At 35.7% G+C, this 12,919-nt stretch overlaps 1 protein-coding gene across 3 annotated transcripts; it reads right to left on the bottom strand.

Moving 5' to 3' along the window:
- Positions 1 to 2,163: 2,163 nt before the first annotated feature.
- Positions 2,164 to 10,610, bottom strand: Pex14 (peroxisomal biogenesis factor 14). 3 transcript variants are annotated; one of them, XM_077441986.1, is made up of 6 exons: positions 10,493 to 10,610; positions 9,214 to 9,480; positions 7,424 to 7,662; positions 7,103 to 7,348; positions 3,699 to 3,769; positions 2,164 to 2,474 (listed from the first exon to the last, which is right to left on the bottom strand). In XM_077441986.1, exons 1-5 carry the CDS (start codon positions 10,604 to 10,606, stop codon positions 3,745 to 3,747), a joined length of 891 nt encoding a protein of 296 aa, XP_077298112.1. In that variant the 5' UTR covers positions 10,607 to 10,610; the 3' UTR covers positions 2,164 to 2,474; positions 3,699 to 3,744. The 3 variants fall into 3 exon arrangements, 2 of the variants coding, with proteins under 2 accessions (XP_077298112.1, XP_077298113.1); XR_013261255.1 differs by having other exon boundaries at positions 2,386 to 2,466; positions 3,694 to 3,769; XM_077441987.1 differs by lacking the exons at positions 2,164 to 2,474; positions 3,699 to 3,769 and having other exon boundaries at positions 7,099 to 7,348.
- Between the last annotated feature and the right edge of the window lie 2,309 nt (positions 10,611 to 12,919).

Genomic DNA, 12,919 nt, shown 5'->3' with positions numbered 1-12,919 from the left:
GAAAAGGGGCTAATTTGAAATGAAAAACCTGTAAAGCCACTAGGCCTACGAGTTTGAATATGTTTATTTGTCTTTGTCAAAGATCAGGCCTGCTACTGCAGTTATTAGTATTTTCATATGATGACGCTCATTGTAATAGGCCTGGTATTAGAGCTGTCTGTTTTAAATCGTACTCGTACACTTTTTCATTTCAAATTGACATTGAAAAGGGGCTAATTTGAAATGAAAAACCTGTTAAGTCACTAGGCCTACGAGTTTGAATATGTTTATTTGTCTTTGTCATAGATCAGGCCTGCTACTGCAGTTGTTAGTATTTTCATATGATGACACTCTTGTTACAACTGTTAGTCATTGTAATAGGCCCAGTACTAGAGCTGTCTGTTTTGAATCGTACTCGTACACTTGTTCGTTACTATGTAGATCTTTGAATTTGTCGGTTTGAGTCTGTTTGATTATAATAGGCCTGGTCTGGAGTTATCAGTTTTAAATTTCATACAAGTCGGTCATTGGACTTGTGGGTTTGAGTCCGATTTTCAGTGGCGGCTCGTGAGAATTCATAGAAAGGGAGGGGGGCTGTAGTCGCTCGTTGACCATACCGGAGATTATATGCAGACAAAAATAGCATGCATACTTACTATACTGGGAGGGCTGCAGCCCATATGGCCGGAAAAATAGCTTGCGTTTGTACTATACTGGGAGGGCTGCAGCCCATATGGACGGCAAAAATAGTATGCATTTGTATTATACTGGGAGGCTGCAGCCTGAAGTCCATATAGACGGCAATAATAACACGCATTTGTACTATACTGGGAGGCTGCAGTCATATGGATGGCAAAATAGCTTGTATTTGTACTCTACTGGGAGGTCTGCAGCCCATATGGACGGCAAAAATAGCATGTGTTTGTATTATACTGGGAGGGCTGCAGCCCATATGGACGAGCCGCCACTGCTGATTTTACATACGTAGACTAAAAGCGGGTCTGTTTATTTGAGATGGATTGATGGCCTCCGTGTTTATTTACTTGTTGATATTTTCACCGAGCACAACTATTAGAAATATTGTACTACGAATTTTGTGGCCTACATTTTTATTATAAAATGTGAATATTCTTTTGTATTGATTATTTTGATTTTTTTTAATTTGAAGTTTTATTTTTTTGCGGTGCTGCCAATCTTGTCGATCCTCTTTCGTGATGGAGACGATGATTTTTTTTTGTAAATTATTAAAAAATAGTTGAATTCTTTAGGTTTAAAATCATTTTTAAAAATTTAGTATAATAAAATAATTTTAAATAGATAAAAATTTAAGTATTTTGCATTGTCTGTAAATATATTAAAATAAATCTTATCTCTCGAGAGAGACAGAGTGGGTCGAGATGTGCCGTTGAATTTTTGCACGGTCTGATAGTCGTCGACGGCAGCTCTCGGTTCACACCGAGGTTTTTTTCAAGTTGAATTCAGATGAATTGTTTTCCATTGCCATTTTGTTGGTATCGAATTGACCACGGCGTAAAATGGTCGCTCTCGAAGAGTTGACGCTCTCTTTTGAGCTGACGGCAGCTCGGCTTGATGTACGACTTTGCAAAACGTTACAAATACAGTACTTACAGAAAAAAAATCAGTGATAATCGATACCGTTTGATATTATGGAAATGATTTTTATTTTGAAATGTGTAAATATGTATACTTTTAAATACAAAATATATTTTTTTTTGTTTGAACTTTTAAATGTTGGGAAATTCAAGTGTTTCTTAAGAGTCAGTATGTTGATTTTTTGCATTGAAGTATTTAATCGATTCAAATGCCAAAGATATCTTTTCTGTAAAATCAAAAAAAATAAATTTTGCATGTTTATAGACAAATTTACCTTTTCTTATTTTCTTATTCTTAATCGAATCTAACTTATTGTAAGTTAGATTCGATTTTACTATTATTTTTTAGAAACTATTAAAATAACATTGTCTTTTAAAGGCAATTTTGAGTTCCTTCTGATGTTAACCTTAAGCTAAAAAAAATTTTATGTTTTAAACCATTCTTTTTAATATGTATAAATTGTTTTATGACTGCTAAATCTGTTCATCTTGGATCACTGACATAACAATGAATATATTTTTTTTTTTTTTTGGAAAATAATGTTTTTGATTGATCAATAAAAAGCAATTTAAGATTAAAAAAAATACAAACATGTTTTATTTTGTATCACTAAAATAACCACTGGGTCCAAAAATGAAGCATTGAACATTTTCATATAACCGTTTATTAATACATATATTAATAATAATAAAAGATACATTGCACGTGTACAAAATCATTAAAACTATAGTCAAAAAGTAAAAATAATATATTTTTCTCGTCCCCCTTATATATATATATATATAGTATGTGTTTAAGTTTGAGTCCTATCGTAATACTGGTAGAGATTTTATCGTATTTGGTAACAATTTAATAATGGCTTCGTAGTCATGTCTTACGAACTGAAAATGAGAAAAATTCAATCAATTTATTTATTTATTTAAGGAAAAAAATAAAATAAAAACAGAAATAAATATTTATTCAAATTCAAATAAAAAATAATATAAAAAAAAACAACTTTCACAGTATAATCCAATTAGAATTATTTACATATATAATATATATAAACAAAATATTCAGTTTTTAAAGCTAGTGTCCTCTCGATTATCCGTGCTTGAAATATATAAATGATTTAAAATGGCTCTAACCGCAACTAACCAGTCCCTTAGCCCTTTGAGTGCTGACGTATTCTGTGTTGAAAGCCCGCCACGCAGAAAATTTCGCTAACATTTCCAACTAGAATTGTTTAGAAATCCAATAGAAAGCAGATATAATAAAGCAAATTTTATAAAATATAGAGTGAAAAAAAGTTAGGCGTTTAAACAATTGAAATCTGACATGGCGAAAAGTGAGAAAAGTCTAAACAAACGCTGGATAAACGTCAGGCACTTTTTCGCGGGAGAAGTTTCAAACGCGTCTATCGCGATATTTTTGCACCATCGTAATGGCGGAGGATCCATTTACTTATATTGATGACCAAAATGAGCAATATGGCAAAGTATGAAAACGATCGGATAAGAGGCAAAATTTTTTTCTGAATGGTAATCATAAGTGAAACGTATAAGAGGTATGTAATAAAAAATTGTAGTTAATCCAAACAAACCCTAGATAACTACCGCCGAGGATTTCGAGTTTTGTAAATGTGTGTTTAGACTCTAATATATCTCGCAACAATATAAAATAAACAAAACAAGTCTATTAATGAATGTATTTTTCCAAAACTAGTTCCATCTTCTTCATTGTTGTTAAAATGTAATGCTCACAATCTAAATATGCTAAGCCACAATCTAAAATACTCAGCAGTTGGGGATTTCCATCGAGAAATTCTGCTATGGTTATAAATTCAGAAATTCCGGTGTAAACCAGTCTTAATAAACGTTGACACGGATTGCACGACCCATGTTCGATGCATTATTTTTTCAATGCTACCTGGAAAGGCTTAGCGGGTAGTATTCTTTATTCATTTTTTACATATTCAAAAAACAACGCCTATCGGCGTTTTGCAGCCTCATGGACTTGTTGGCAAAACGCCGATCAGCGTTAATCAGCATTCAAAGGGTTAAGCATCAGCCCGGATAATCGAGAGTACACTGTATTATTACATAATATATTTGAAAGGACTTAACCTTATCTTGACGAAAGTACGAAATATAAACTCCACGTCTTTTCTAACTATGTATTTATGAAATTTTCTGTTCTGTAAACAAAGAGGAACTTATTAATTCATGCACACATTTTACATGATTATTATTTAACTTTTAACGAAGTAAAAAAAAGACAAGCTTATCAATAATCATGTCGTGACTTTTTCATTCTAAGTATAATAAAAAATGAGCTATTTATTTATATATATAAATATAAAATATTAAAAAAAATTGTTAATAATTATGCACAAAAATAATAGCATATTAGTAACAATAAAAATAAAATAAAGCTAAAACAGCTACATAGTATGTTAAAAGGAAAAATGGAAAAAAGAAGGCTCAATAATCTTTAATGAGTATTTTATTAAGCCCGCTTTAAAGGCCAAGTAGTTGACCCATAAAGGCCTTAACATGAGGCCACTACCCCAATGAGTATTTATGCAATTTTAGTCGAACCGATCTAGCATGAGACTTAATCGACCCGCGATGGCCAATCGCATTTCGTTTCAGTTTCGCATTGCATTTTTTGTGCGTCGGTAGAATTTGAATTTAATTTTTTGTAAGTTTTGAGTTCGCGTTTGGTGTTTTGAAATATTTACATTAATAAAATTTTAATATAAAATACGTAAGTTGTTGATATTATTAATTTATTCATGGAATACGTATAATATTTTATATTAATGGAAATTTATATTTTTTGGACGATTAAAGTAATTGTCAACGTCATGTTATGGACAGCAAAACTTTCAGTGATATTGTTAAAGACCTTGCATTGAATTATATTGTAATAATATTATAAGAGAAATAATTTAATAAAAATAAAGAAATATTTTACGTCCTTACAATGTTAAAACACAATGCACGAATGCGACAGCATGCTCGGATCGACTATAGTAAATTAATCACAAGTAGATGAAGTAAAGAATTAATAAAAACAGTCTAAATTAAGAATCAGTATTTGATATAATATTTGACTGCTCTCTCACCTACAAACTATTTTATTTAAAATTTAACAAAACAATAAATAATATCAAAATCAAACTAAATTTATAACGCCATAAAATATGTATAAAAATAACAATAAAATTAACCCTTTGCACTCTTATGATTGAAATAATTCCAGTGGATTAAAATAATAGCTTCAGTTAGGGATTAAATATTACAAAATAAAAAAATAACAGCTTGTAATTTGAGTCCAATTTACCATATGTATTATCACCAGCTTAAGTGATTGCAATATATATAGTTTAGCTACTTCAATTGGCACATGATATTAAAATTTACTTATTTGGACCCACTGATCACGAATATAGTAATGAAATTTTTCATCAACAATAGGGCACTTATTATAATTTTTTAGCACTTTGCGATCTTTATACTCGACTTCATTTACTATGGAGCTTCACGCCATCGATCAATTATGTATTTCTGCGAGGATTTTTCTAATAAACCAATAAAATCTGTTTGACTTAAAAACGTCATAAAAATAATTAACAAATTGTTGCATCTGAATCGGCTATGTTTGCTTTGGGCAGGACCGGCTCAAAGGTAAAGCAAACTAGGCACTTGCCTAGGGCGCTGCGAGGCGCCCCCATTTTTCTTTATTTGATTATTAAATTGAAAAAATAATTTGGCTTTCTTTGAACTTATAAAACATTCAATATTCAACATAATTTTTCTACTTGAAGTAACAATACCGATTGTAAAATATTATAATTTACAAGGAACGCAGGAAGTTGACTGTCAAATATCAACGACTCGCGAATAAAACTTGTAAAACAGCAAACTGTCGTCTGTACAAATGGTAATTTGGAATTTTATTTTATATAAAAAAAACCCGCTGAAACATATGTATGTATAATATATATACATATGTATATATCGGGGATGGATTTGCTTCACGAAATTAAATATTATAACCAATCATATTCGAAAGAAAAAATGACACTATAAAATTCTTCAATTCATTGTTGAATATAAATTAATGACGAATCGATTTTTTTTCGATTCATTTAGATTTTTTATTAAATTTATTTATCAAATAAATTTAATAAAAAAACAAATGAATATTTACTATTAGATTCGCCATGCTTAAGCTGTTTATATTATAAATACTGAGCGAAGCCGGGTAAAACAACTAGTCTAATATATAATTTCGAAAGCGACTTTGTAGGTTTGTATCTTTGGTTGGGAACTTAGAAAACAAAAAAGTTTCTATAACAACAATTCAATTGGTTGAATATTACATTTTTTTCGATTCAAATAAATTTAATAAAAAAACAAATGACTATTTACTATTAGATTCGCCATGTTTAAACTGTTTATATTGTAGCGTATACTAAAAAGAGCCGCCGGTTAAGTGCAATCGGATTAGGCCGAGGCGCATCCCTGACACTGTGCGACCGTTATAATTGGTTTCGAGGATTATCTGCGGACTCAGTGCAAGTAGGCTAAACAATGGCCACCGAATTGGCCGCTATTGGTCCCTTCTCAGAAGTGACCGATACCGTGGGACTGAGTGTCGTGGGAATACACATCCGGGTACATGCCTAAACAATAGGGAAGTAACCGGACGTTGAAGATGCCCTGAGCGACCGATCCCTTATAAGGCGGTACTTAAGCGATATCAAGACATTCTGGACAGAGCACTGCCAGTGCGTGTATCTCCTTAATCACCAATAAATGCCGTGAAACGACTTTGGCTTTTTACTCGGATCCTCCACCCACCCCTACGCAACAATATTTACAAATAATGAGCGAAGCCGGGTAAAACAACTAGTAAACAATATAAAACACCAATAGAAAAATTAATTAATTTAAATGCTCAGATACATTTCCTAGAGGAAACATCGGTAGCAAACAGTACATATAGAAGTTTTTTCTTTTGTTATATTCGTACATTTTGTTGGCAGTGTTTTAACTGTGACGTACATACATATGTAAGTCGGATCAAAACAACTATTATAGTACGGCAAGCGTTATCGCAGATACACAGACACACAGAATAGCGATATTATATGATGTTCTTGAGTTTTATAGCCGCTTTTGACTGAAATATTAAAATTTTACGTCAGTTGGTATAAAAATCATGCTGCGGGTGTTTGCGGGTAGCAAATTTGAATCAAAAGCGAAAGTTTATATATCTCCATGTGCGTGAAATGAAGTATGTATGATGAAAAGCAAACATATCAATCAAGAGTGAAAAGGGCTAGAAGCCGGTTATTGGACAACAACCTAGACTTTCTCTAATTCGACTCGGGAATGTGGAGTGCATTCCAAAACTTTCGACAAAACCGGGTCAGGTACGTTCACCTGTTCCACGTCTTATTTGATTAGGTACAAAAAAAAAGCTAGCCACCAAAGCGGATGCTATCACTACAGCTCACATTATTTCTAAGCTGCTGTCACTGTTCTTGGTGACGACTTCCCCCTCGCTGCTGTTCGAGCCTCCCGACTCGCTCCTCTCTCCCCGTCCTCGCAAGAGATCATCGTCCTGCTCCTTGCCCTCTTTTTCGTGATCGCTCTGCGGAGGGCTGGTGTCGCCCTCCACCTGATGATGAGCGGAGCTTTGCAGCTGCCACGCCGGAATGGACGGCGGCTCCGCTCGGATGCTCAGCGACGGAAATTGGTTCCTGAAACCGAACGAATGTGCTTCAAATCCTGAAAAATACCACACACACACACATGCAAAGACGAATGTTGAATACCTATTGAGAAGTATTCCTTTAACGGAAGCAATGTCGGCTTTGAGACTATCTATCTGTCCTCTGGTGACCGAGTTGCATCCTTGGATGTTGTTCAGCCGGTCGACTTCTGAACGGACGGTTATGATCTCCTGCTTCAGCTCGTGGATGAGACCTTCGATGGACCGTTTCAGATCGTTGAAACGCTCCTCGGTTGTTTTTCTCCTCGGCCTGTCGCCAAACAGGAAGGTCTCCAGCCATTTCTGAAACGCACTCCAATCTATATCTTGGACTAAATTGACGATAATGTGTCGTCAATTTAGTCCAAGACTGCCAAAGGCAAGGTTGATGACGTCACAAGTACAAAAATGTCAGTTTAGAGGCAAAAATCAAAATAGGTACCCAATCATCACTAATTATCGATTATTTTCATATTTTTTTGTAAAACGTTGTGACTGTTTTCTACACTCATTCGTTTATGTCGAATATAATACTAAAAAGAGTTAAGAAAATGGACAGAGATGAAACAGTCGAAAAAAAGTTACGCCCGGGGCAAAAGTTTAAGGGCGAAAACACACAGAGTAGTACGGAACGTCGGTAAACGGATTATTCCATTCATTAAAATCTCGATCACAGAACATCTGGCACTCGAGTTCTCGTTAGTACAATATTTCGCATGGGTGGCTTTCGATTGATGGAGTTTTTGGGTGCCAGATGTTCCGTGATCGAGATTTTAGTGAATTGTGCGAGATCGTTTTTTGCGGAATAATCACAGAACCGGAATGTCATGTCGCCAAACCGAATTCGGGTGTAGTTGCACGAGCAGAGTGCATATACTTCTATTACATTTCGATCACTGTCAAGCACGGATAAAATATCACCGAAAACACCCCAGGGGGTGATTTTTATTACTGTGTACCATGTATATGGGCTAGGGGTGGTGCGTTTTTTCTAGCATCTAAAAACAAAACACGTACCACGTACCATTCAGTGTGTTTTCGCACTAAATTTGCCTCCCATTAAAAAATTAACAGCATTTTGACAAACTGTTGCCTTAAATAGATTGACAATATGAATATATAAGAACTTTCTATGACGATTTTTTCCTTATTTGGGGATTTGATAAGCTTCACTATCTTACAAAATCAATTAAAGACTTGTTTATGCCGAGGCGTATAACAAAATTAGGCAACCGCTGTTCTAAAGGAATACAGAGAGAGTATTGTTTTTGTGTCGAGTTTATTTGCCTAAGCTAAGTATAGTTTTGGTGTTGTAACTATATGGGGGATGGTCAATATAGGGCAATGGTAAATAACAATACACGTTCCAACAGTGCAGAATGCAAGAGAGCAAAAAACATAAGGTTTTCTACGAAGTTAACACCCCAAAAGCATATTGTCCTAATCACAATTTATCTGATTCCATTGTTGAAACAGTTCCTCGTCAAATTGGCAAAAACCATCCTACCACTATTTTAATATGATTTCAAAATTTATATACATATGTAACAAGTTTAATACCATAGATGTCGCTCAGGGGCAACTGGATAACCACATTATGGGAAAATATAAAATTGGGTCCATCAGCCAATTTGTTTGGAACCGTTTCAATAATGAAATCAGATAAATTGGTAAAATCTAATAGGAAACGATCGACCTGGAGTCATATATATCCATGGCCAGGCCAGCAACACTGGGTCAGGGATTGAACCCCTCAGTTGATAGCATTATACGCTAACCACTGAGGTATGTTGTTAGTTATTAACGTTAATTAACTTTAATATAATGCATTGAAATAATAAAAAAAAAGGTAACCTTATAAATCCAATAGAGGCCGTAAGTGACTCCACCGAATAGTGCGACGGAAAGGAATAGATCTCGGAGCCAGGAAGTTTTAGAGTGTCTGTACATGAGTAGTTCCGATGAGGCTACGGTGGGAATTGTAAGCAGGGCGGCTCCTTTCTCGAAGGCTTTGTGGATCTCGTCTTCGGTGAGACCTTTGGCACGCAGGAAGCTTTGTTTCTGGTCCAGAGGACTCCGTTGGATGTTCGGATTTGAGAGGAACTTCACTGCTGTGGTTATCTGGAAAGAAACGTGAGGTCAAATCTACGTGTTGAGCAATTGAGAAATGTTTTATTATTCATATCGGGTCGTAGTGACATTGCAGGTATCCCCGATGACCGAAATATTGCAATTTTGTAAATGCAATATTTAAATTGACATGCGGTAGTGTCGAATGTGCTAATGAATTTATTTGTATTCGCAATTCTGAAGGACTCTAATCGATTTTTATTATGCGAAATGCAAATGTTTACCGATTTGAGTCCGGCATTACACAAAGTGTGTTAAATATAGTATGAAAATTTTGAGAACAATACATTTTAAGCCTAGCATTTCTTCGATGGATCTGTTTTATATTTATATATAATTAAATATACATATATAGGAGTGTGAAAAAAGATTTCAACAGCAAAATTTCATACACATTTCAGAATCACAGAAGGTAACTATGGAAAGTTTGATTCAAATTGAATAAAGCGATTAAAAGTCATTAAGAAACAAAGACAATGACATTCAGTTTTATAAATGTATGCACATAAATTATATTATGATAATTTTTCATATTATAAAAACAATATTTTATTTATACATGTATATATTTTTAGATACATAAACGGATTCATCATAAGGTTTTTAAATATAAAATTAAAAAATAATATTCAATGAAAATAAATAATAAGCCAGTAAAAATAAAATAAAATAGATTTTTATAATATAAATGTTGGAATATATTGTTAATAATATTAATCTAAAACCTGTAGACGAATATTTATGTACATAGGTGAAAGGTATTTGTGTCAAGAATATTATGGCTTCATCATTATTAACTTAAAATTATATATCCATTAGAGACAAGTGGTGTATTCATGGATTGTTCAAAGTAGTGTTAATGTGTCAAAAAAAATTTTTTTTTGGGAAACGTCAATATCTTCTATGATATTGGACTATGACTTTTGACACTTGAGATGTTTGACAAGTGCGAATGCAGAGTGCCGGTGAATCGAGGTATGTGTGTGTTTAATATTTGACTGACCAGATCCTCTCTGAGGGGCGAAGCGCCGGAGCCTAAGCCTCCGGAGCTGGTCATCCTCAGTAAAATGTATTCACAGCAGTGAGGAAACGCGAAACCCACCGCCGACAATGGCATCGAGCATACTAATCGTTGGTGTTGCAATTTTTTCAATTGTATGCAATGTTGCCATACGCTAAAATTGGAAAATGTTGAGAAAAACTATACCATTTTTTCATTCCAGATAGCTTAATAATAAGCAAACACTTTAGATTCCGATTGTGTGAGCAGCTATCATTACTGTCATAAACCTTTAATACTTCCTCTTCAGGCTCGACTCATGCATAGGCACTTAGGTACTGTAGCAACTCAATTAAATCGATTTTTGTACCTATAAAAACATTTTCCAAGAAGCGTCTTTCTGATCTTTGACGTTGGGCCAATTTGCGATTATACGGAATAAGTGCAATAAGTGCGATTACATGGAAACCCCCAAGACGATGATCTCACTACTAACTAGCTCCTCAGTCTCCCCACACGTCCCTCCTGTTTGCTCTCTGTATATAACTAGTGATTATAGATAAATATAATCCATAAAACAGACTTACAACCTGTTTTATTTGTATATACCTTACCCGCCACACATAATACACATACGTCACGCTGCAGCAGAGAGACGCGAGCATCATCAGAGAGATCAGCAAAACACGACCTGTAAAACTATAGACCTTAAGTCACAAACCAAAGTCTGGCCAGTAGCGGGACTCTAGTGGGAATCAAACCCGTGACACTCTGCTCAAAAGAATAATATGCTAACCACTAGTCCACGCCACTGGTTAATGGTGTCTTTGCCCTAATTTTAACGAAGGTGTAGGAATATAGCACATCACGTACTATTCTTTATCGAGGTCAATACACTCGCATACTTTACACAGTTGCCTGTGCCCCTCTGGAATGCGCTTCTATTCAAGTGGAACATAGAGTGGTTCGATGATTACATCCCAAATGTGAATCGCTAACAGGATAACCGGCGCTACGAAAATCGCTCGCGCGGATCTCCAGCCGCACGGGAAAATTGCCGTACAGAAAACGGTGTCACGACAAATCACTCACGGACTTTACACTCAACGGCGTTACGCGCACGAAATTTCACTCACGCGACAACTGGCTCACGGCCATTACACTCACAGATAAATCACTCACGTGACAAATCACTCACGTGACAAATCACTCACGTGACAAATCACTCACGTGACAAATCACTCACGTGACAAATCACCCACGGACATTACAATTACAGATAAATCACTCACGCGACATTTCACTCACAAAATTAATAAAAGAGCGTACAAAAACGTTATATTTTAACACAATAATTATTCCAAAACTCAATTAAACGTATCGTGACTAATTAACACACTATCATATCTTCTCCCCACTCCTTCTTCATACCGTGACTTTGAAATAGCATGTAGCCATAATCTTTTGGTTTTTCTCGATTTATCTTCTTCCTCACATATCAAAGATACTATTGTAGGAATCTCGTCGTCGTCATCGTCATCGAAACCTTCGAGAATATTCCGCAACAACAAAATACATCGAGCGGAACAGCATCAAGCATTCCAGAAAATACTACGCCTCGACGAAAGCAAATTCCTCTTGTACGCATCAACAACTAAAAGCTCGTACGACCACTTTCATCAAGCATTCCAGAAAATACTACGCCTCGACGAAAGCAAATTCCTCTTGTACGCATCAACAACTAAATGCTCGTACGCATCAATAACCACTTCCATCAAGCGTTCCAGAAAATTCTACGCCTCGACAAAAGTGCATTCCTTTCTTACGCATCAACAAACCACCACCATCGGTCAGGCGATTCCAGAAACACTATAAAAGGAGGTACAACCCAAACAACGCCAGTCGACCCACAGCAGCAAGCGTCGACACACAGCAGCAGACCAGTCAACATACAGCTCCTGACCAGCCACCACTACACTACGCGGACTTGGAAGATCAACCAGCCGGACGAGCCAGCAACACACTGCCGTATCCAGAGACCTTCCGTACATAGCTGAATGCTGAGCCAGCGACACTCTACCATATCCAGAGACCGCTGAACGACATACTTTTGCCCACAAATACCATACCTTTGTACAACCATAGGCAAACAATAAAACTTTATAAAACTAGCACAACAGTGTTTCGTTAGGCCGGGATACGGTCAACACACATGTAACCCGCCTACATTGGTACTAATCCGACGTGATCTACGCAACCTTCTGATCATCCAACAGCGCTGTCAACACATCGCTACCCCGCCTACATTGGTGACCCCATCTTTGAACCACACAACAGTGTTTCGTTAGGCCGGGATACGGTCAACACATCGTACCCCGCCTACACTATAATAGCGTCCGTTTCGTCGATCTTGCTCCGAGGTACTGAACG

Source organism: Arctopsyche grandis, chromosome 12, assembly GCF_051622035.1.
Source record: "Arctopsyche grandis isolate Sample6627 chromosome 12, ASM5162203v2, whole genome shotgun sequence".
NCBI classification, from domain to species: domain Eukaryota; kingdom Metazoa; phylum Arthropoda; class Insecta; order Trichoptera; family Hydropsychidae; genus Arctopsyche; species Arctopsyche grandis.
This window is presented reverse-complemented; position numbering and strand designations above follow the sequence as displayed.